General features: G+C 46.0%; 2 protein-coding genes across 3 annotated transcripts in view; both read left to right on the top strand.

Annotated features, from left to right (window-relative positions):
- The first annotated feature begins 462 nt into the window (after positions 1–462).
- Positions 463–9272, top strand: LOC105519883 (protein spire homolog 2-like). The gene is made up of 6 exons (XM_011953418.1): positions 463–543; positions 663–827; positions 1753–1839; positions 2143–2331; positions 4946–4970; positions 9076–9272. Exons 1-6 carry the CDS (start codon positions 463–465, stop codon positions 9270–9272), a joined length of 744 nt encoding a protein of 247 aa, XP_011808808.1.
- A 684-nt stretch (positions 9273–9956) lies between these two features.
- OXSR1 (oxidative stress responsive 1) overlaps positions 9957–20103 on the top strand; it is a 93493-nt gene continuing 83346 nt past the window's right edge. Inside the window, exon 1 of one of the 2 annotated variants that reach the window (XM_011953317.1) lies at positions 9957–10361. In XM_011953317.1, the coding sequence (XP_011808707.1) occupies positions 10292–10361 (70 nt within the window). In that variant the 5' untranslated portion in view covers positions 9957–10291. The remainder of the gene's footprint in view (positions 10362–20103) is intronic. The other variant, XM_011953318.1, reaches the window with a different exon arrangement.

Below are 20103 nucleotides of genomic sequence, written 5' to 3'. Positions count from 1 at the left end.
CCACTGCACTCCAGCCTGGGGGCAGAGCAAGACTCCGTCTCAGAAAAAAAAAAAAACAAAAAAACAAACAAAAAAAACTGGCCTGTGCCACACTGCACCGAGCCCCAGACGCTGCTCAGAGAAGCAGCTCAGCGTAAAGGCCAGGCTGGGACCTAGAGCAGCTGCAGGGGCCCAGGGGGCCGGCGGGGTGCGTGGCCCACCTGAGGAAGCGCCCTGTGAACTGAGAGCTAAATGAAACGGGGAGAGTGGAGCCTCCACACCTGTGTCTGCCCCTGTGGCGATGACTCGGTTTCCCCAGATACCTTTTCGAATCCTGAAGCCTGGGCCAAAATGCCCACTCGTCTCTTTTCCGGCTGGTTGAGTGGAGCCCCCATGACGTGACTGTGTCCCTGACGGACGGGGCCTGTCCTGCGTCCGCCGTTCTCGTCTCTCCCCTGGACTAACGAGCATGTGTGGTCACAGATGCTGCAGAAGCTTCGGGAGGACGAGCCGCAGGTGGAGACGCCACAGGCAGAGCTGGACAGCCTGGGTCACACAGACTGGGTAAGGCTCGCTCCTGCCTGACCAGGCCACTCTGCAGCCCAGCCTGCCGGGGGTCTCTGCCTGGAGGGCCGTGGAGCCTTACCTGGGGCTGAGAGCTGGTCTCTTTCCCCGGGGCCCAGGCCCGGCTGTGGGTTCAGCTCATGCGGGAGCTCCGCCACGGAGTGAAGCTGAAGAAGGTGCAGGAGCAGGAGTTCAACCCCCTCCCCACCGAGTTCCAGCTCACGCCCTTCGAGATGCTAATGCAGGACATCCGGGCCCGGAACTACAAGCTCCGCAAGGTCATGGTGAGCCAGGTGGCCGCGGAGGTCGTGGCGAGCAGGGCGGCCGCGGAGGGGCAGCCTGGCTGTTGGCCAGCCCACCCCAAAGAGGGTCCCTGCTCTCTGTCCTGGGTACTGGGTGGTAGAATATGGATTAGGGAGATGTGGCCCCAATTCCCACAGCTCGGTATCACTTCAGGGACAGTGACCAGGCAAGGAAGGGAAGTGTGGAAGGTTCTGGAGGACCGGGGTGGCCCCTGGAGGCCACAAGAGCCGAGGCTGTAGGATTTTTTTTTCTTTTTCTTTTTTGAGACGGAGTCACTCTGTCGCCCAGGCTAGAATGCAGTGGCATAATCTCAGCTCATTGCAAGTTCCACCCCCTGGGTTCAAGCGATTCTCCTGCCTCAGCCTCACAAGTAACTGGGACTACAGGTGCCCGCCACCTCGCCCAGCTAATTTTTTGTGTTTTTAGTAGAGACGGGGTTTCCCTGTGTTAGCCAAGATGGTTTCAATCTCCTGACCTTGTGATCTGCCCGCCTCGGCCTCCCGAAGTGCTGGGATTACAGGTGTGAGCCACCTGCCTGGCCCGGCTGTAGGATATTTTTGCTTGAACAAAACTCATGGAGCCCTTAGGATGCGCTGGCATGGCTCTTATGATGCCCATGTGAGGTGTGTGCCACCCCACCCCACCTCCAGATGAGTCCCAGGTGCTGGAGACTGGGGCTTTGCCAGGAGGGGACACGTCAGACCATGGATGCTGTGGCCGCCCAGAGCATGGCCTGTGGGTCTGCCGTGCGCTTACTAGGGAAGCAGCTGGGTCCCCACGAGCTGAGAGTGGGAGGATGGGGAGGTGTGAAGACCAGGCTGTCCTTGGGCTGCGCGAGCCTCTCCTAGTCCCCCTGCTCTGGCGGAAGGTCCCTGCAGGGCCTCAGATCAGCCCTCCTCCCTGCAGGTGGATGGGGACATCCCGCCCCGGGTGAAGAAGGACGCTCACGAGCTCATCCTGGACTTCATCCGCTCACGGCCTCCACTGAAGCAGGTGCCGCCCCAGCCTCCTCCTCTTTAGGGGCCGCCCGGGGCCTGGTGCTGTCCTCTGGCCAGCCTGGGAGGTGTCGCAGCGCGTCTGCGTCATGGGTGAGGTGGGCTGGCTTCCTCTTGCCTGTGGGCCAGCCCGGGGCTGTGTGGCCCTGGGCCCTCTTTCTGGGAAGGGGCCATGTGAGCCATGCCCACCCCACCCCAGGTGCATGCAGAGCCCCCGGGAGCAGCACTCCCTCCGGGTGGGCGTGGCCGGCTCTTCCGACTCCAGAGTGGGCCCCTGTCATGGCCTGCTTCCCCACTGCAGGTCTCTGAGAGGCGGCTGCGCCCATTGCCACCGAAGCAGAGGTCCCTGCATGAGAAGATCCTGGAGGAGATCAAGCAGGAGCGGAGGCTGCGCCCAGTGCGGGGCGAGGGCTGGGCTGCCCGCGGTGAGCGAGGGGATGGCAGAAGAAGAGAGACCCCTGTGCCCCTGGTGGGGCCCCCCATTGCCCTGGTCAGGTTGCACATTGGAAGGTTGCATTTCCCTGAGGGTGCCTGAACCCATGGAAGACACAGAACATCTTAATTTTTGAGGCACACAGGCTTTTGAAACTCAGATTACTTGGGGATAAAAAAAATTAAACAATTAAAATAGTATGTATATATTTGTTTGAGATGGAGTCTCACTCTGTTGCCCAGGCTGCAGTGCAGTGGCGCGACCTCGGCTCACTGCACCCTCCACCTCCCAGGTTCAAACGATTCTCATGCCTCAGCCTTCTGGGTAGCTGGGATTAGAGGCATGCACCACCACGCCCGGCAAATTTTTTTTTTTTTTTTGTAGTTTTAGTAGAGACAGGGTTTTACCCTATTGGCCAGGCTGGACATAAACTCCTGGGCTCAAGCGAACTGCCTGCCTCGGCCTCCCAAAATGCTGGCATTACAGGTGTGAACCACTGCACCTAGCCAAAAATAAGAAATTTTGAGGCTGGGCTCAGTAGCTCTCACCTTGTAATCCCAGCACTTTGGGAGGCTGAGGTAGGAAGATCGCTTGAGTCCAGGAGTTCAAGACCAGCCTGGGCAATATAGTGAGACCACATCTCTGCCAAAATTTCAAAGAAAAATTAGCCAGGTGTGGTGGCACATGGCTGTAATCCCAGGTACTCCAGGGGCTGAGGTGGGAGGATTGCTTGAGCCTGAGAGCTTGATGCTGCAGTAAGCCATGATTGTACCACTGCCCTCTAGAGTGGGTGACAGAGTGAGACCTAGTTTCAGAAAACAAAAATCACTTTTTATGCATCTCGTTAAAAACTTTACAAGGCCATTGGAATTTCCTATGTCTTTTTTTTTTTTTTTTTTTTGAGACAGGTCTCACCCTGTTGTCCAGGCTGTACTGCAGTGGCATAATCACAGCTCACTGCAGCTGCAACCTCGTGATTCTCCCACCTCAGCCTCCCAAGTGTCTGGGACCACAGGTGCACACCACCATGCCCAGCTAACATTTATATTTTTTGTAGAGACATGGTTTTGCCATGTTGCCCAGGCTAGTCTTGAATTCCTAGGCTCAGGCGATCTGCTTGCCTTGGCCTCCCAAAGTGCTAGGATTAAAGGCATGAGCCACTGCACCTGGCCTACTTCATTCTTCTAACTGTTGTGTAATGTTTCATGGTATGGATGAGCCATAATTTTACCAGTTCACACTTTCTCAATTAAGTAATTTTTAAACAAGTAATATGGATTTATAATATCCAAAATGTCAAAAAGGATATATCCCTCCCACTCTTTTTCCTCAACAAGTTATTGCCTTTGGCCTGGAGGCAGCCAAAATGAGCATTTGTGGTAGAAATTGGCTAGATGCTCACCAGTCCCATCTGTTTCTTCTTCCTGAGCACACAGAAGCCATTTCTCAGTTTCCTAGAGTTATGTTGGAGTCAGATGACTTGGTCTGACCAATACAATATGGGAAGAGGTAACAGATACAGCTGAATCTTGGCCCACTTTGTGGTGTTCTGTCTCTCAACTGACTGGCTGGCTGAAGGCAGAGGATCCAGCAAAGACTCCAAGAAGGCCCCAGAAGATGGTGGTGCCACAAGATGGAGACAGCCAAAATCTTTCATTCTCCTCTTGAAGGAGAGGGACCAGAGACCTCTGCACTGGACTTTATGTGTTTTAGAAAAAAGCTTTTGGGTTAAGCCATCCAGATTTTCAGGTTGTTGCTTCAGCCAGCATCAATTACATTAACACAGAAAATGTCTTACATGTCCTGAGATGTTCCACATAACATACACAAACAATTACCAGTCCTCTATCAAAGAACACATAGGCTGTTTCTAAATTTTCTCTCTTACAATAATGCCACAATAAACATCCTAATTAATTGGGTTTTCAGACATATTAAACCTTTAAGAGTGTTTGAAATGTTGCAGGCACTTAGAAATCTGCTCCACCCCAGTCAGGTATTTCCCATCTTTTGCTCAGTTTAGCTTGAGCTCATCTAATTGGCATGGTGCCAGTCTGGGAGACTCTGAAGCTCCTTTCTGGCTCAGAATCCAGCTTGATGCTGAGACTGTACTTTCTTCATGGACAGATTTTTTTCCCCTACAATAACATTTATACATAGGCATTTCTGCAGGTCTTGAGTGCCCATCACTTTAGACATTCATTTTCTGGGATTGCCAAGCCGTCAGTTTGTCACCAGGCTCCAGACTCCTAGCTTGTGCATGTCTCTTCTACTCTCACACTTCATCTGTTTAATCAACACCATGCCTGAATGCATGCCTCTGCAGGGTACTATTCTAGGCACAAAGTGAAAAGCACACCTAAGGGGGTTTGGTTGTTATCGCCCTCGCATCACATTAAGTGTGACACGTGATAAGAGATAAGATGGGAGGGAATAAATTCTAGCAGTCTATAATTGGTCCTGGTACTGACATGAAACTGCTAAGAAAATCAGCTCAGGTCAGAGGTATAAGGTTGTATTTTTCTTTATATTCGGGTTTCTCACATAGAGTACACATTAATTTTTAGACTTGAATCACAGGAGCCTATAAAACTTGAATTGTTACAGCTATAATTCCCCATTTCGAAACATCACTGGTCTTGAAATCAGCCTTTTGTCCTCTATTCTGCAGGCACTAAAAGCAAAGCCCAATGCAAGTAAGTTGCTTAAGGGTAATAAAGTAAGAAGGAGAAGCATGAATATACTTTTGTTCCCCGTTTCTCAGTTCAGACAGTGAGTCTCAACTTTTGGGTTTATGCACAGCAGCAGATGCTGTCTATACTGGGCTTATATCCTTTGGGCCTACTCTGGAGTTTGCTTTTAGAGAGTTCTAACACAAGAGGAGGACTGCCTATGTCTGCATGAGTGCATTCTCCAACCTTAGGAGCATGCTTTTCCAAGCACTGAGCTGGGTAGAGGTGCAGGAGTGTTAACACCCTAAAGAGGAATAGAGTTGGTGGGATAATAGCTCAGCTTCCTTACCTCTTAGTGAGACAATTCTGAAGTATGTTCGATAGTTTCCCAGATAGATCACAGCAGGATTAAGCCTGGTTGCCCACACAGTGACCCCTCATTAACACACCCTTAACGACTATCCTTCCTTTCCTGTCTTACTTCTCCACTCCTTCCAAAGTGGAGTTGCCTCTTGGAGTCACCTTCTAAACAAACTATTTGTACCCAAATCCTGGTCTCAGAGTCTGATGTTAGGGGAACCCAAACTAAGACAAGGGCTCCTTTGAAAATGTAAGGAAAAACAAGGTCCCTCGCCTCAGGAAAATATGCCATACTTACAAGAAACCTAGGTAGGATTTGGTGAAATTCTGATAAAAGGGCCACAGTTCCAGAATCATCCTACCTTTCCTCTTCCCCATACCCTGAAGACTACTGACAGAGCTATATACAAAAAGCAGCAGCATAATATAATAGGAATAAAAGCATTTATTAAAAGTTTCAAAAGTGCCCCAAATCCCCACTGTACCATGTTTAAAATACAATTGACCCTTGAAAAATGAGGACATTAGGGTTATCGACCACCTACACAGTCAAAAATCCATATATAACTTTGGGTCCTCCAAAACTTAATTACTAATAGCCTACTGTTGATTGGAAGTCTTACTGATTAAACATAAACTAGATTAACACATATTTTGTAGTTACATGTATTATATACTGTATTCTTACAATAAAGCTACAGAAAAGAAAATTTTAAAAATCTAAGGAAGAGAAAATATATTTACTATTCATTAGGTGGACGTGGATCATCACAAAGGGCTTCTCGTTGTTTTCACATTGAGTAGGCTGAGGACAAGGAGGAAAAGGAGTGGCTGGTTGGTCTTGCTGTCTTGGGGTAGCAGAAACAGAAGAAAATCCATGTATTATGACGAGTAGGCCCCATAGTCCAAACCTGTGTTGTTCAAGGGACAACTGTGCTCACCACATGGCTGGCTTCCTAACTATTCTCTGTCACAGTATACTTGCCTTTTCCTACACAATTTGCTTAGTTGCTTACTGTTTTCTACGAGACTGTTCCCTGAAAACAGAAACTGAGTCTGCTTTGGTCACCACTTTATACTCAGTGTTCATGACAATACTCTCTTTCACATGGAAGGTACTCCACAGGCTAAGAATGAGGTTGAGGTTTGGATTCTGACCTCAAAGAGCCGCCAATTCCTTGCATATTAAAATGACAGAATCCCAACCTCTATCAGGCTACATGGAGAAAATCAAGGAGACAGGATAAATGAAATGAGCAGATCTGCAGAGCTGGTTCTGACTCAACTAATCCATCAAGCTATGCTTGTGGAGGAGGCAGAACAGAATCCATTGGTGACCCTGCCTGCCAAGAACATGGGCCAATCAACCTCTTGAATTTTCACTATTAGATTAGTAGCTCCTTTTCACTGGGGAAGGGGAAGAAAGGAGGAAGGTTGCCAAAATCTCTCCCTGAAGTATATCCTATTATATTTCTACATATATTTTTTTATATTATATATATAATTTCTTTTTTGAGACAGAGTCTCACATTCTTTTGCTGAGGTTGGAGTGCAGTGGCATGATCTTGGCTCACTACAACCTCTGCCTCCTGGGTTCAAGCGATTCTCCTGCCTCAGCCTCCTGAGTAGCTGGGATTACAGGCACCAGCCACCATGTCTGGCTAATTTTTGTATTTTTAGTAGAGATGGGATTTTACTGTGTTGGCCAGGGTGGTCTCGAACTCCTGACCTCACGTGATTCACCTGCCTGGGCCAATGCTGGGATTACAGGTTTGAGCCACCATGCCAGGGAGAAAAACAAAAAACAAAAAAAACCTGAAGTATGTCCATGGGTCATACAGCTCAACAACCCCAAGTTAAGAATTTCTGATTTGTAGACCTTTCTATTGGTACAAACCTTGAAGCTAATACTTACCATCAGATTTAGTTCCTTTCTGATACATTTGATCCCATCCCTCTCCTCCCTGCAAAAAGAAAAAGGCAGACTATATGGTAAAGAAAGTGTCAGTAGTAATGGCTGAAACCACTTACAGCAAGGCCTGTGCTTTGCTTTCTGGAACTGTGGCACCTTTGCTGGGCCTGGACTATTTTATCCTCTAAATGTGGATGTATTGAAATCATGTTAACTTTGCAAGGTCTGGTACAAATGCTTCCTTCTTCATGAAACATTCTCCAATCCTACCAACTAGGTGGAAACCTACTACTAGTAGCTTCTAGTTGATTGGTTTCATGGTCAGTTGGACCTCCCACAGCAGAGCTCACGCAGAGCTTCCAGTGCTTGGAGGTGTTTTAGAACCAAACTAAGATCTACTTGCCCAGTGCAGTAATGCCAGATTGCCACACAGGTTTTGCTGCAGTAGAAAGGCAGGACTCCTAGCAAGGAAAGGAGAATTGGTGTAGCTCAAGCTTAAGACCTAAACTTCCCCAGGCTGACTAACATGGTGAAACCCGCCTCTACCAAAAATACAAAAATTAGCCAGGCGTGGTGGCAGGCGCCTGTAATCCCAGCTACTCAGGAGGCTGAGGCAGGAGAACCGCTTGAACCTGGGAGGCAGAGGTTGCAGTGAGCCCAGATAGTACCACTGCACTCTAGCTTGGGTGACAGACCGAGGTTTCGTCTCAAAAAAAAAAAAAAAAAAGTCTAGGCGCAGTGGCTCACCCTTGTAATCTCAGCACTTTGAGAAGCTGAGGTGGGTGGATCACAAGGTCAGGAGTTCGAGACCAGCCTGGCCAATATGGTGAAACCCCCGTCTCTACTAAAAATACAAAAATTAGCTGGGCGTGGTGGCACACGCCTGTAGTCCCAGCTACTGGGAGGCTGAGGCAGGAGGATCACTTGAACATGGGATGCAGAGGTTGCAGTGAGCCGAGATCATGCCACGGCACTCCAGCCTGTGCTACAGAGCGAGGCTCCGTCTCCCACAAAAAAACAAAACAAAACAAAAAAACCCCTGAACTTCCAATGGCTTGCAGGAAAAGAATTTTTTTTTTCTTGGAGACGGAGTCTGGCTCTGTCACCCAGTCTGGAGTGCCGTGGCACGATCAACATTCACTGCAACTTCCGCTTCCTGGGTTCAAGCCATTCTCCTGCCTCAGCCTCCCAAATAGTCCCGCGCTACCACGCCTGGCTAATTTTTTGTATTTTTTTAGTAGAGACGGGATTTCACCATATTGGCCAGGCTGGTCTCGAACTCCTGACCTTGTAATCCACCCCCGCCGCCCCCCACCCCCCGGCTTCTCAAAGTGCTGAGATTACAGGCGTGAGCCACCACACCCAGTCTTTTTTTTCTTTTTTTCTTTTAGACGAAGTCTCGGTCTGTCGCAGACTGGAGTGCAGTGGCATGCGGCATGCTCTCGGGTCACTGCAACCTCTGCCTCCCAGGTTCAAGCGATTCTCCTGCCTCAGCCTCCCTAGTAGCTGGGATTACAGGCGCGTACCACCACGCCTGGCTAATTTTTGTATTTTTAGTAGAGACAGGGTTTCACCATGTTGGTCAGGATGGTCTCGAACTCCTGACCTCAGGTGATCCGCCCGCCTCGGCCTCCCAAAGTTGAGCCACTGCACCCGGTCTAAGGTCTCTTCCTTAATAATTGCCATTGGACTGAAAGGTGTCCAACCTAGAACAGTTTTGCACCTAGCCCTATTCCTGTTAGATGCTCTTTATTTTTTAAAATCCAATTTACCAAGCGTGTTGTCTTCAGCTCGCTAATTTCTCCAACGGCACTACGAAGTCAAACTGAGAAAACTGTTCACTGGGGGTGACAAAAGCCAAGGCTCGTGAGACAACCCCCAAATCCGTGGGTCGATCTGACTTGTTTAATAGCCCAAGCCCTGTTCGGGGGGAAAAAACCTTCCGAGGCCCTCAAGGCAGGTGCTTGAGCTGCAGCTCTAAAGCTGCGAATGGACAGAACCCGCCCAACGCAGGATCCGGGAACCGAGAGAGACAGCGCCACGGCATGCTTTAGAGAGAACGTCCGCCTTGAAAAAAATGTCACCAGGCAAACTTCCAGTTTCACTCCGACCGGTGGCCCAAGGCCTTTTATCCTAGTTGGCAGTGGTCCACACCCGAAGGCCACCCCACCCAGCCGCTCCCTCAGGGCTTCTCCACACCCCGTGGAGCCTTTCTCACGTCTCGAGGGTGTGACGGTTACGCCGTGACGTCACTCCAGAGGAAGTGGTAAGACGAGCGGGGTAATGGGGCTCTTGAAGGGCTGCAGCCCTAACAAGGAGAAGCGCTCTAAGAGCCTGGAGGCGGGACCAACTTATGACTGACGTCTACCTACACCCATTGCTTTTCTGATTCCTTCTCAAACAAACCAATGAATGCGACGACGGAGCCAGCAACGTGCCCCAGGCGCTAGAAGTGGCTCCGCCCCTTCTACTTTACTGCCCTTTGGTCGCCATGCTTAGTGTGGCTACTGCCTCTGTGCTATTTGAGGCTCTCCTACGGCTTTTCGATGCCTTCGATGAACCTCTACCTAAGCATTTCTTCCCTTTCACCGCCAACTCCCATCTTCTCAGGTTTCTAGCTCGCTCACTTTGTATCCAGCCACACTGGAGATGGCGGCCGGAGGCGAGCCCAAGGTGGGGCGTGACCAGCGCGGTGACGTCAGCGCGCTGCGTGTCGGCAGGTGGAGGGAGAAGGGAAAGTTTGGCCCGTGCGTGGGGCTGGGGTGGAGGGCGGGACAGAGGGGCTGGGCCCAGGCAAAGCTTCTGTCGCTGCTGCTGCGGAGGCCGAGGACAGTACGTGGGCTGGGCCGGGCAGTGCCGGACGCGGAGGAGCAGGAGGCGAGGTCCGCCGGAGCTCTGAGTCCCACGCCGCTCTGCCGCGCGGTGACCCCGCGCCCTGGCGCCGTCCGACCCGTGGCTGTTGGAGACGATTGGTGGGGGCGCGGCGGCGGCTGTTGGGGGTGGGGAGACGCGCGGCGAGGAGACAAGCGAGGTCAGCGAGTTTGAGGGAGGACCGCGAGCCGCTGCCGCCGTCATGTCCGAGGACTCGAGCGCCCTGCCCTGGTCCATCAACAGGGACGATTACGAGCTGCAGGAGGTGATCGGTGAGAGCAGGCGCCGCGGAGGGGGAAGGCGCGGCGCTGGGCGGCGGGGGACGCGGGAACGTGGGGATCCGCGGAAGCTCGGGGAGCGCAGTCCTCACAGAAATTCGTGGGACGCTTGTGTCGAGCGCGTGTGAGACGGGAAGGGGGTTTTGAGGCGCGCGCCTGTGAGGCGGCGTGGAATGGGGTGGGGCTTGAGGGGGCTCAGGAGAGATTTGTGTACAGCATTCTCCGATGTGTGGACAGGAGCGACCCATGTGTCTTGTAGGGAAAGAAACTGCAGGTGTGGGACAGGCCTTACCGAGGCTGTGTGAGAAATGGGATCTTGAAGTTGTGGGCACAGCCATCGATTTCTGCTTTAGTTTTTTCCTCCCGGTCCGTGCTGGGGCGAGCTGGGGATCCTCCAGGTGAAGCTGCAGGAACCACGCTGAGCAACAGAGACCCAGCTTCTGACTCCTTTCAAGTGACTTTCCAGTCGAGGAGGTAGACATTAAATAAGTAGACAAAAAGAATTAAAAAGGGCTGGGCGTGGTGGCTCACGCCTGTAATCCTAGCACTTTGGGAGGCCGAGGCGTGCGGGTCACGAGGTCAGGAGATTGAGACCAGCCTGGCCAATATGGTGATAGCCTGTCTCTACTAAAAATACAAAAATTAGTTGGATGTGGTGGGGCTCGCCTGTAGTCCCAGCTACCTGGGAGGCTGAGGCAGAAGAATCCTTAAACCCGGGAGGCGGAGGCTGCAGCAAGCCTAGATCGCACCACAACACTCCAGCCTGAGCGACAGAGCGAGACTCTGTCTGTGGTGGGGGGTGGGGGTGGGGCGGAATTAAAAAGAAGAGATTTTGGCAAGTGCCATGAAGGAGATAAACAAGATGTTCTGATAGAGAATAACCTGGAGATCTAGTTAGGGTGATTTCAAGGAAAATTCTTTTTCTGAGGTGATGACATTTCAATTGAGCCCTGAAGGATGAGAAGTGAGGATTAAGAGCCTCGAAGATTTTTCCTTACAGAGGGATGAGGAGATGCAGTGGCCTTGAGTAGGGGAAAAGCTCGATATGTTTTAGGACCTGAAGGAAGGTTGGCAAGGATAGAGAGGGAAGGGAGGAGCCAGAGCTTAGGGATCTTCTCAGCCTTGCTACAGATTTTGGAATTTTGTGTATCACTGGAGGCCCTCAAATAGTGCCTTGACGTGATCCGATAAATTGGGCTGGTGTGTGAAAAGATTTGAAGGGGGTCCAGGAATACCAGTTGGCAGAGAGCAAAACTTGCACAAACATAGATTGTAATTCTCACAGAAGCCTAGGGATTGGGAGGAGGCTGGGGACTGGGGATGAGGGGAGTATTTGTTGGACAACAATAACCCAGTGACCTTGGAAATCAAAAGGGGGGTGAGTTTAGCTAACAGGCTCAATCAAACTGACATGAGCAGACACCTGTGTATTGGAGGAAGGAGAATTGTCTACTTTGCCAGCATCCTGCCCTAAAATTAGTTTTATAACAAAGACCAACTGAAGACTTCTTAGTTGCCTTGGGAGTGTCGGTGTTTATTTCACTGTGTTTAAAAAAACTTTGTGAAAAAAAAATTTTTTTACTTCTTGTTTTAAGACAATCTGGGCTTAAAGCAGTATTGGTTTGTGTAGGAAAAACAAAAACAAAACAAAACAAAAAAACCTGGACTAAATAAAGACATCACATCTTTGTTTAAGCCACTTCATGGGCCTGTGTGCTTGCTACGTATTTATTGCGTCTTTGACGTGTATTCGTTGGTTCTAAAGACAGCTGGTTCCCGGGGTCTGAACTGATTGCTTCTGGTTCCGCCAGTCAGTTTCATATTGAAGAAAAGGATTAAATGGAAGATTCCAAAATGATGCCAGAGAAGTAAAGACGAGGTTCCCTATCATCATTTTAAAAGAAGAGTTTTTATTTTTTATTTTTATTTTTTTTCTGGTAGTGTGTCCATCTTTCTAGGGTGAAGAGGGTGGTTGTAGTCATTCCCAAAGCCTTTGGTGTTAAGATGGCAAAGAATTTCAGAGTTGCAAAGGCGCTAGAGATTTGGTGATTTGTTAATTTGGTGTCCTCAGACCCTTAGGATGTCTGTGAGTGGGCAAAAGGTAGCCTCTCAGTCTTCTGGATAGGGTTAGTGTTCCTCACATTCACAAAGTGGTCCATGGTTTTTAAAAGGTTAGGAACTCCAGTGTGATTTGACCATCTTTCATAGATTTAAAACAGCTTTACTGAGGTATAATTTAATATAAAATTGACCCATTTTAAGTGTAACGTTTAGTGATTTTTAGTGAATTCCCTGTGTTGTACAACTGTCTTCACCATAATCCAGTTTTAGAGTATTTCCAACATCCCCATGAGATCTCTTGTGCTTTCTTACAGTTAATCCCTTTTTCCACCCCCAGCCTTAGGCAACCATAAATCTACTTTTTGTCTCTATAGACTTGCCTTTTTTGGACATTTGTATAAATAGGATCATATAACATGTGGTCTTTTATGTTTGGTTTCTTTTGCTTAGCATAAACATTTTTTCATTTGAAAAAAACAAATTTGAGATATAATTTACATACCGTAAGATTTACCTGATTAAAATGTACAATTCAATAATCTTTTAGTAAATTTACATAATTGTTCAGTCATCACCACAGTCCAATTTTAGAACATTTCCATCATTCCAGAAAGATGCCTCATGTCCATTTGCAGTCACTCCCTGTTTCCACCCCCAGCCCCAGGCAATCACAAATATACTTTCTGTCTCTATAGATTTGCCCTTTCTGGACATTTCATGTAAATATAATCATATAATATGTGGTCCTTTGCGTTTGGCTTCTTTTACTTCCCATAATGCTTTTTGAGGTTCATCCATCTGCCATGTAGTACATGGTTCCTTTTTACTGGACACCAGTTAATGGGCATTGGATTGTTTCTGCTTTTTGGCTGTTTGGAATAAGGCTGCTTTGAGTATTCGCATCAAGTCATCCCATGAATATGTTTCGTTTTCCTTGGATGTATACCCAGGAGTGGAATTGCTGGGTTGTATCACAAATTTAACTGTTTAAGAAACTACCAAACTGGTTTTCAAAGTAACTGTACCGTTTTATGTTCCTACTAGTAATTATAAGAGTTCTCATTTCTCTACATTTGTTGTCTTTTTGCATGTAACCATCCTAGTGGTTATGAAGTGGTATCTCATTGTGGTTTGGATTTGCATTGCCCTAATGACTAATGATGATGAACATCCTTTCATGTGCTTATTTATTAGGCTTTCATAGATCTTCTTTGCTGAAATATCTGTTCAAATCTTTTGTCCAGTTGGACTGCCCATTGGGTTGTTTTCTTTTTTCTTTTCTTTTCTTTTTTTGAGATGGAGTCTTGCTCTGTTGCCCAGGCTGGAGTACAGTGGTGAGATCTCAGCTCACTGCAAACTCTGCCTCTTGGATTCAAGCAATTCTCCTGTCTCAGCCTCCTGAGTAGCTGGGATTATAGGTGCTCGCCATGCCCAGCTAATTTTTGTATTTTTAGTAGCGATGGGGTTTCACCATGTTGGGCAGGCTGATCTCAAACTCCTGACCTCAGGTGATCCGCCTACCTTGGCCTCCCAAAGTGCTGGGATTACAGGGGTGAGCTACTGTGCCTGGCTGTTTTTTTATTTATTTTGAGTTATAGAAGTGTGGGTATGTGTATTCATTCTGGGTATGTGTCCTTCATCTGATATATGATTTAATTTAAATATTTTCCCATCTAATTTCCCATCTAGTATTTTTTTTTCTTTTCCTTTTTTTTTTTTTGAGTCTTACTCTGTCACCTCGGGTGAAGTGCAGTGGCATGAACAGGGCTCACTGCAACCTCTACCTCCTGGCCTCAAGTGATCCTCCCACCGCTGCCTCCCTGGTAGCTGGCACTACAGATGCACGCCACCATGTTTGGCTAATTTTTGTGTCTTTTGTAGAGACTGAGTTTTGCCACATTTCCCAGGATGATCTCAAATTCAGTGCAACCTCCACCTCCTGAGCTCAAGTGATCCTCCCACCCCTGCCTCCCTGGTAGATGGGACTACAGGGGCACGCCACCACGTTTGGCTAATTTTTGTGTTTTTTGTAGAGACCGAGTTTCGCCACATTTCCCAGGATGATCTCAAATTCCTGGGCTCAAGTGATCCGCCTGCCTCAGCCTTCCAAAGTGCTAGGATTACAGGGGTGAGCCACTGTGCCTAGCCTTCTTTAATTTTAACTTTTTTTTTTTTTTTTGAGTTGCAGTCTTGCTCTGTCACCCAGGCTGGAGTGCAGTGCCATGATCTTGGCTCACTGCAACCTCTGCTTCCTGGGTTCAAGCAATTCTCCTGTCTCAGCCTCCCGAGTAGGTGGGATTACATGTGCGTGCCACCACACCCGGCTAATTTTTTGTATTTTTAGCCTCCCAAAGTGTTGGGGTTACAGGTGTGAGCCCCCGCGCTTGACCTCTTTCATTTACTTAATGGTGTCTTTTAAAGTACAAAAGTTTTGAATTTTGATGTTTATCACTTTTTTTCTTTTATTTATTTTGCCGTTGGTGTTGTATCTAAGAAATCTTTACTAACCCAGCATTGTGAAGATTTTTTTTATCCTATAGTTTCTTTTAAGTGTTAGTTTTAGCTCTTGCATTTAAGCCTCTGATACATATTGAGTTAATTTTTGTGTATGGTGTGAAATAAGGTGAACCACCTTGTTTTACAGTTGAAGACACAGAGACAGAAAGGTAAAATGACTGCCTAAAGTCATATAGCTAATTAGAGGCAGAGCCAATACTGGCATCTATGTCTCCTGTAGCCTAATTCAGGATCCTTGTTCCTGTATCTACATTGGTTCTTGGATATAAACTAGAAGATGGGGGACATTGTCTCACAGATTAAGGGAAATATCTCCCCTGCTTTTTTTTTTTGAGACAGTGTCTCACTCTGTCACCCAGGCTGAAATGCAATCACAGCTCACTGTCTCACTGTACGAACTCCTGGCTCAAGTGATCCTCTTGCCTTGGCCTCCCCAGTAGCTGGACTACAGGCACGTGCCACCATGCCCACCTCATAGTTTTATTTTTTGTAGAGACAGGGTCTCATATGTTGTCCAGGCTGGTCTCTGCTTCTGGGCTCAAGCGATCCTCCCACCTTAGCCTCCTAAAGTGTTGGGATTTACAGGTATGAAGCACTGTGCCTGGCCAAGGGAAGTATCTATCTTTAGAGTGAAAAAAATCTGATAGATATTCCACACCTGTCACATCCTTCCAGTCTACTCCTTAGAGCCTCTCTCCATTTTCCCAACAGGGAGAAAAAAATTTTTTTCCTTCATCTACAGCCTAGTACAAGTAGCAAGTTTCAGTAAAGCGTTGTATTCTTATTCTAACTTTGCTTCCATACCAAAATGTTTGGTACATAGTAATTTATAATAAGCTGTGGTCTTCAAAATGAATCTTTGCGATTTCAGGTTACACTCAACTTTTTCAGGAAACAAATGATTAAAATCTAGAAAAAAGGTTTTGGGATCATTTAAATTTTGTTTTCAAAGGATTTTTTCTAGAGAAATCAGTGTAATGGTGTCATCTCCATCAAAACACATACATTTATTTGAACTGTAATCTGTTTATTTGAACTGTAATTTCTTTCACATTTGCTTCTTAGCACTATACTATTTATGGGATTGTTTCTCACATTCTGTTTTGTTCTTCGTCTTTCTGGTAAAGTCCTACAGAGAACAGAATCTCTTCCTAGGAACGTATTAAAAGCCTATAGACTGAAAATTCAAAGGGCTTTTTTTTTTTTTTTTTTTAAAGAATCGTATCGTTTATAGGTTTAATAAATCATATAGGTTTAATGCCTTAAGCATGCTTTGGCAAGATTTGAAGTTCTTTAAGTATGATTATGTGTAAAAGATGTTAGTGTCCTTCTCACAATTAATCATTGATCTTTCAGTATTTTTGAGCCCTTAGTCTTAGATTAGAATTTCAGTATTTTTGAGCCCTTAGTCTTAGATTAGAATTTCTGAGCATGTGTTATACTGTATTTGGCATGTGTTGAAGCAGCTGTAACAATTTGGGCTTTGGGGTTAGACTGACCCAGATTCAAATCCTGGCATTGCCTCTTACTAGTTATGTGATCTTAGACAAATTACGTAATTAGTTTCCATGTCAGCTTTTTGTATACTGGGGAGAATAGCACCTCTGTCATTGGGGTTGTTATATAGGTTGAGTGTCATTATTTGTGGGAAGTGTTTAGCTTGTATAAAACGATAGTTGTTATTATCTCTGACCTTTTTTTACCCTTTCTCTTGTCCTCATATTTCCCAACTTTTGGTATTGCCATGAAATATGAAATCCTATGTGATGTGAAATCTTATAACACAATATTTTGAATCTGTTTTTAATACTTATTGGAATATTATTGCATTTATTTTATTTTATTTTTGCATCTTTTTTTTTTCTTAGTCCAGGCCTCATTCAGGTTTAGATGGATTTAGGAATTTATGTTGGACATGGTAGTATAACTGTAACCATGATATTGCTAATAATACAATATAATGGCAGAGAGGGCTGTGCCAGTTAGCTTTTATTGCCCTGCATCGTGAAAAGTCTCAATGAGTATTCGCTATTTACCTCAGACTAGAAAATTGAAAACTTCATACTAGGTTTAAGGTGTGATTCACCTAGTTTTGACACTTTGGTGAAGGCAGTGCAATATATTTCTATTCTTGACTTTCCCTTTTTATTTTCATTAATTGTTTACTAGCCACACATTTTGAGTCTAAAGTTGTGGTTTTCAAATACAGATTCCAGGGCCTTACCTTTAGCACCTCCATAAATGTGAAGGACTTCATGCTTTCAATAGAGTGGTGCTTAATAGTGTATTTTTCCACTTATTGGGAGACTCAGCTAAGGTGACATTTTCTATGAGGCCAGCATTGGGCCAACAACCTCATAATGTTCTATCAAATAGGGCTTACATTTCTCTGCATGTGGGGAAAATAGAAATAATAGTGGCTTAATGAAATCTTTTTCCCCCTTTATATAACAAGAAGACTGGAGGTGGCAGCCTAGGTGCTGTCAGGCACCCAGGCTCCTAGTTTTTTTTCATGCCACCATACTTTGCAGGTGACTCTCCTTCTCATAGTTGGAAGATGGTTGTTCCACCTCTAGACTCATGCTTGTGTTCTAGTCCAGAAGAATATGGCAAAAGGACAAAGACACATGAAGCTGAGTTGGCTTTCTTTCAAAAGACTTTCTTTCCTGGATTCCTTTCTCAGTGACTTCCACTTCTATTTTACTGGCCAGAACTATATAATTTGGTCATTTGCAGGGGAGGCTGGGAAATGAAGCTTTAGCTGGACACATTATTACTTCAAACAAAATAGGTCAGGATTCTCTTACTAAAGAAGGGGAAATTGTATGTTGGCTAAGCAACTAAAAATATTGGCCTCATTTTTTTTTTTTTTTAATGATAATAGTTAAATAGGGTATTGCAGGTAAATAACTTGATGCATAAAATTCAATTAATAAATGTTAGCTTTAATCTGAAGAGGCAGATGCCTACCAATTAAGAGCAAAGTGTTGAAACTCAGCTAGTTCTTATTTCTAGGCCCTACTCTGCCTAACTAACTGTATGACCTAAGTTTTACCTTAATTACATTGCTTTACTTACATTGCCTTGTAAGACCATGAACCTATCGCATGGGATTATTGTAATGATTAGATGAAAAGAAGAAATGTAAGTAAAGAAAGTACTCAGCATAGACTTGGCACACAGAATGGATGCTCAGTGAATGTTAATGTACATGATGGTGACAATGAAATAACACCCATGAAGACTGGGCTATTTCTGTGTTTGTTCTTTCCCAAACAAGATTTTTTTTTCCTTGAAAATATACCCCACTATTTGATTAATTCATTCAGCAAATATTTATTGAACTCCTGTTATGTACCAGGCACTGTTCTGGATGCTGGAGATAAAACAGTGAAGCAAACACAAAAAATGCCTGCTTTTACAGAGTTTATAATCTAGAAACTCTAAAGAAGAAGAAAAAGCAGGAAAGCGGTTAGGGACTGCTAGGGATGGAGATGGGGTTTCAGTTTTAGGTCGGGGAAAACCTCTCTGAGAAGGTGACAGTTGAGGAAAGACCCAAAGAAGGTGAAGAAGTGAATGATGTAGTTATCTGCAGAAAGTTTGTTCCAAGCAGAGGACAACAAGAACAAATGTTCTGAAGTAGAAGCATGCTGATGGGATTAAGGAATGCTAAGGAGGTGTGAGGGCAGCTAAAGCAGAGTATATCAGAAGGTGAAGAGACAGATAGGTGAAGAGGTTAGAAAGGTAAGGTGGTATGGATGCGTGGTCCTGATTGTCAGGTTGTAAGTTATTGTACGAACTTGGCTTTTGCTTTGAGTAAGGTTGAAAATCGTTGCAGGGTTTTGAACAGATTTTTTTTTTTTTTTTTTTTTTTTTTTTTTTTGAGAAGGAGTCTTGCTCTGTCGCCCAGGCTGGAGTGCAGTGGCGCGATCGCAGCTCACTGCAAGCTCCGCCTCCCAGGTTCAGGCCATTCTCCTGGCTCAGCCTCCAGAGTAGCTGGGACTACAGGCGCCCGCCACCACACCCGGCTAATTTTTTGTATTTTTTTAATAGAGACGGGGTTTCACCATGTTAGCCAGGATAGTCTCGATCTCCTGACCTCATGATCCGCCCGTCTCGGCCTCCCAAAGTGCTGGGATTACAGGCTTGAGCCACCGTGCCCGGCCTTGAACAGAGATTTAACATGACCTGACTTACATTTTAAAACTCAGGCTGCAGGCCGGGTGAGGTGCCTCGTCTGTAATTCTAGCACTTTGGGAGGCGGAGGTGGGTGGATCCCATGATTCCAGGAGTTTGAGACCAGCCTGGCCAACATGATGAAACCCCATCTCTACTAAAAATACAAAAATTAGCTGGGTTTGGTGGTGCATGTCTGTAATCCCAGCTACTTGGGAGGTTGAGGCATGAGAATCACTTGAACTTGGGTGAGAGAGGTTGCAGTGAGCCGAGATTGTGCCACTGCACTCCAGCCTGGGTGACAGAATGAGACACTGTCTCAAAAACAAACAAACAAACAAACACACACCTCAGGCTACAATATGAAGAATAGTTTTATAAGGGCACAAGGGTGGAAGGAGGTTATCCAGGGGAGAGAAGTAGTAGTGGAGATGGTGAGAAGAGGTCAGATTCTGGATATAGCATATTTTTTGAAGTTAGCGGATTTGCCGTTGGATTAGATGTGAGAGAAAGGAAAGATGAGATGATTCCAAGATTTTTGGCTAGAGCATCTAGAAGAATGGAGTTGTCATCCGCTCAGATGGGAGATCACCAGAGTGAACAGGAGAGCGAGTGATGATTCATTGCAAAACCATCAGGCTGCTTGAATAATTACTTGAAGCATATGGCAGTGTGTCTTTATTTTCATCTTTGTATGGACAGAATAGCATGATTTTTATGATGATGACTATTCTTACAGCTGTTTTGCTAGTTAATTTTCAACATGACTCTGACAAGAGACTCTATTTAGAAAAGGGGTTAACAAAATTGTAAATTCTGATGTTTTGCATGGTTCAGGTGACAATGCTTTAGTCATCTTTCAAAACAAACAGCCTGGGCTAGTGCTTTTCTTTAGTGAATGCAAAACCTTCCTAAAATATACTTTAAAATCTTTAGACTATAAGCCTATTATAGTGATGGCTGGACACAATTTTGGGGAAAA

Source organism: Colobus angolensis, unplaced genomic scaffold (assembly GCF_000951035.1).
Source record: "Colobus angolensis palliatus isolate OR3802 unplaced genomic scaffold, Cang.pa_1.0 Scaffold36, whole genome shotgun sequence".
Lineage (NCBI taxonomy): Eukaryota > Metazoa > Chordata > Mammalia > Primates > Cercopithecidae > Colobus > Colobus angolensis.
The sequence above is the reverse complement of the archived record's forward strand: the minus strand, read 5'-3'. Positions and strand labels throughout refer to the sequence as shown.

What these genes read in the sequence shown, in the direction of transcription:
- LOC105519883 (XM_011953418.1), top strand. Translation starts at nt 463, where the DNA reads ATGCTGCAGAAGCTTCGGGAGGACGAGCCGCAGGTGGAGACGCCACAG. An exon ending in GCCTGGGTCACACAGACTGG is followed by an intron (nt 544 to 662) that starts GTAAGGCTCGCT and finishes CCCGGGGCCCAG; the next exon opens with GCCCGGCTGTGGGTTCAGCT. An exon ending in AAAAGCAAAGCCCAATGCAA is followed by an intron (nt 4,971 to 9,075) that starts GTAAGTTGCTTA and finishes GGGTGACAAAAG; the next exon opens with CCAAGGCTCGTGAGACAACC.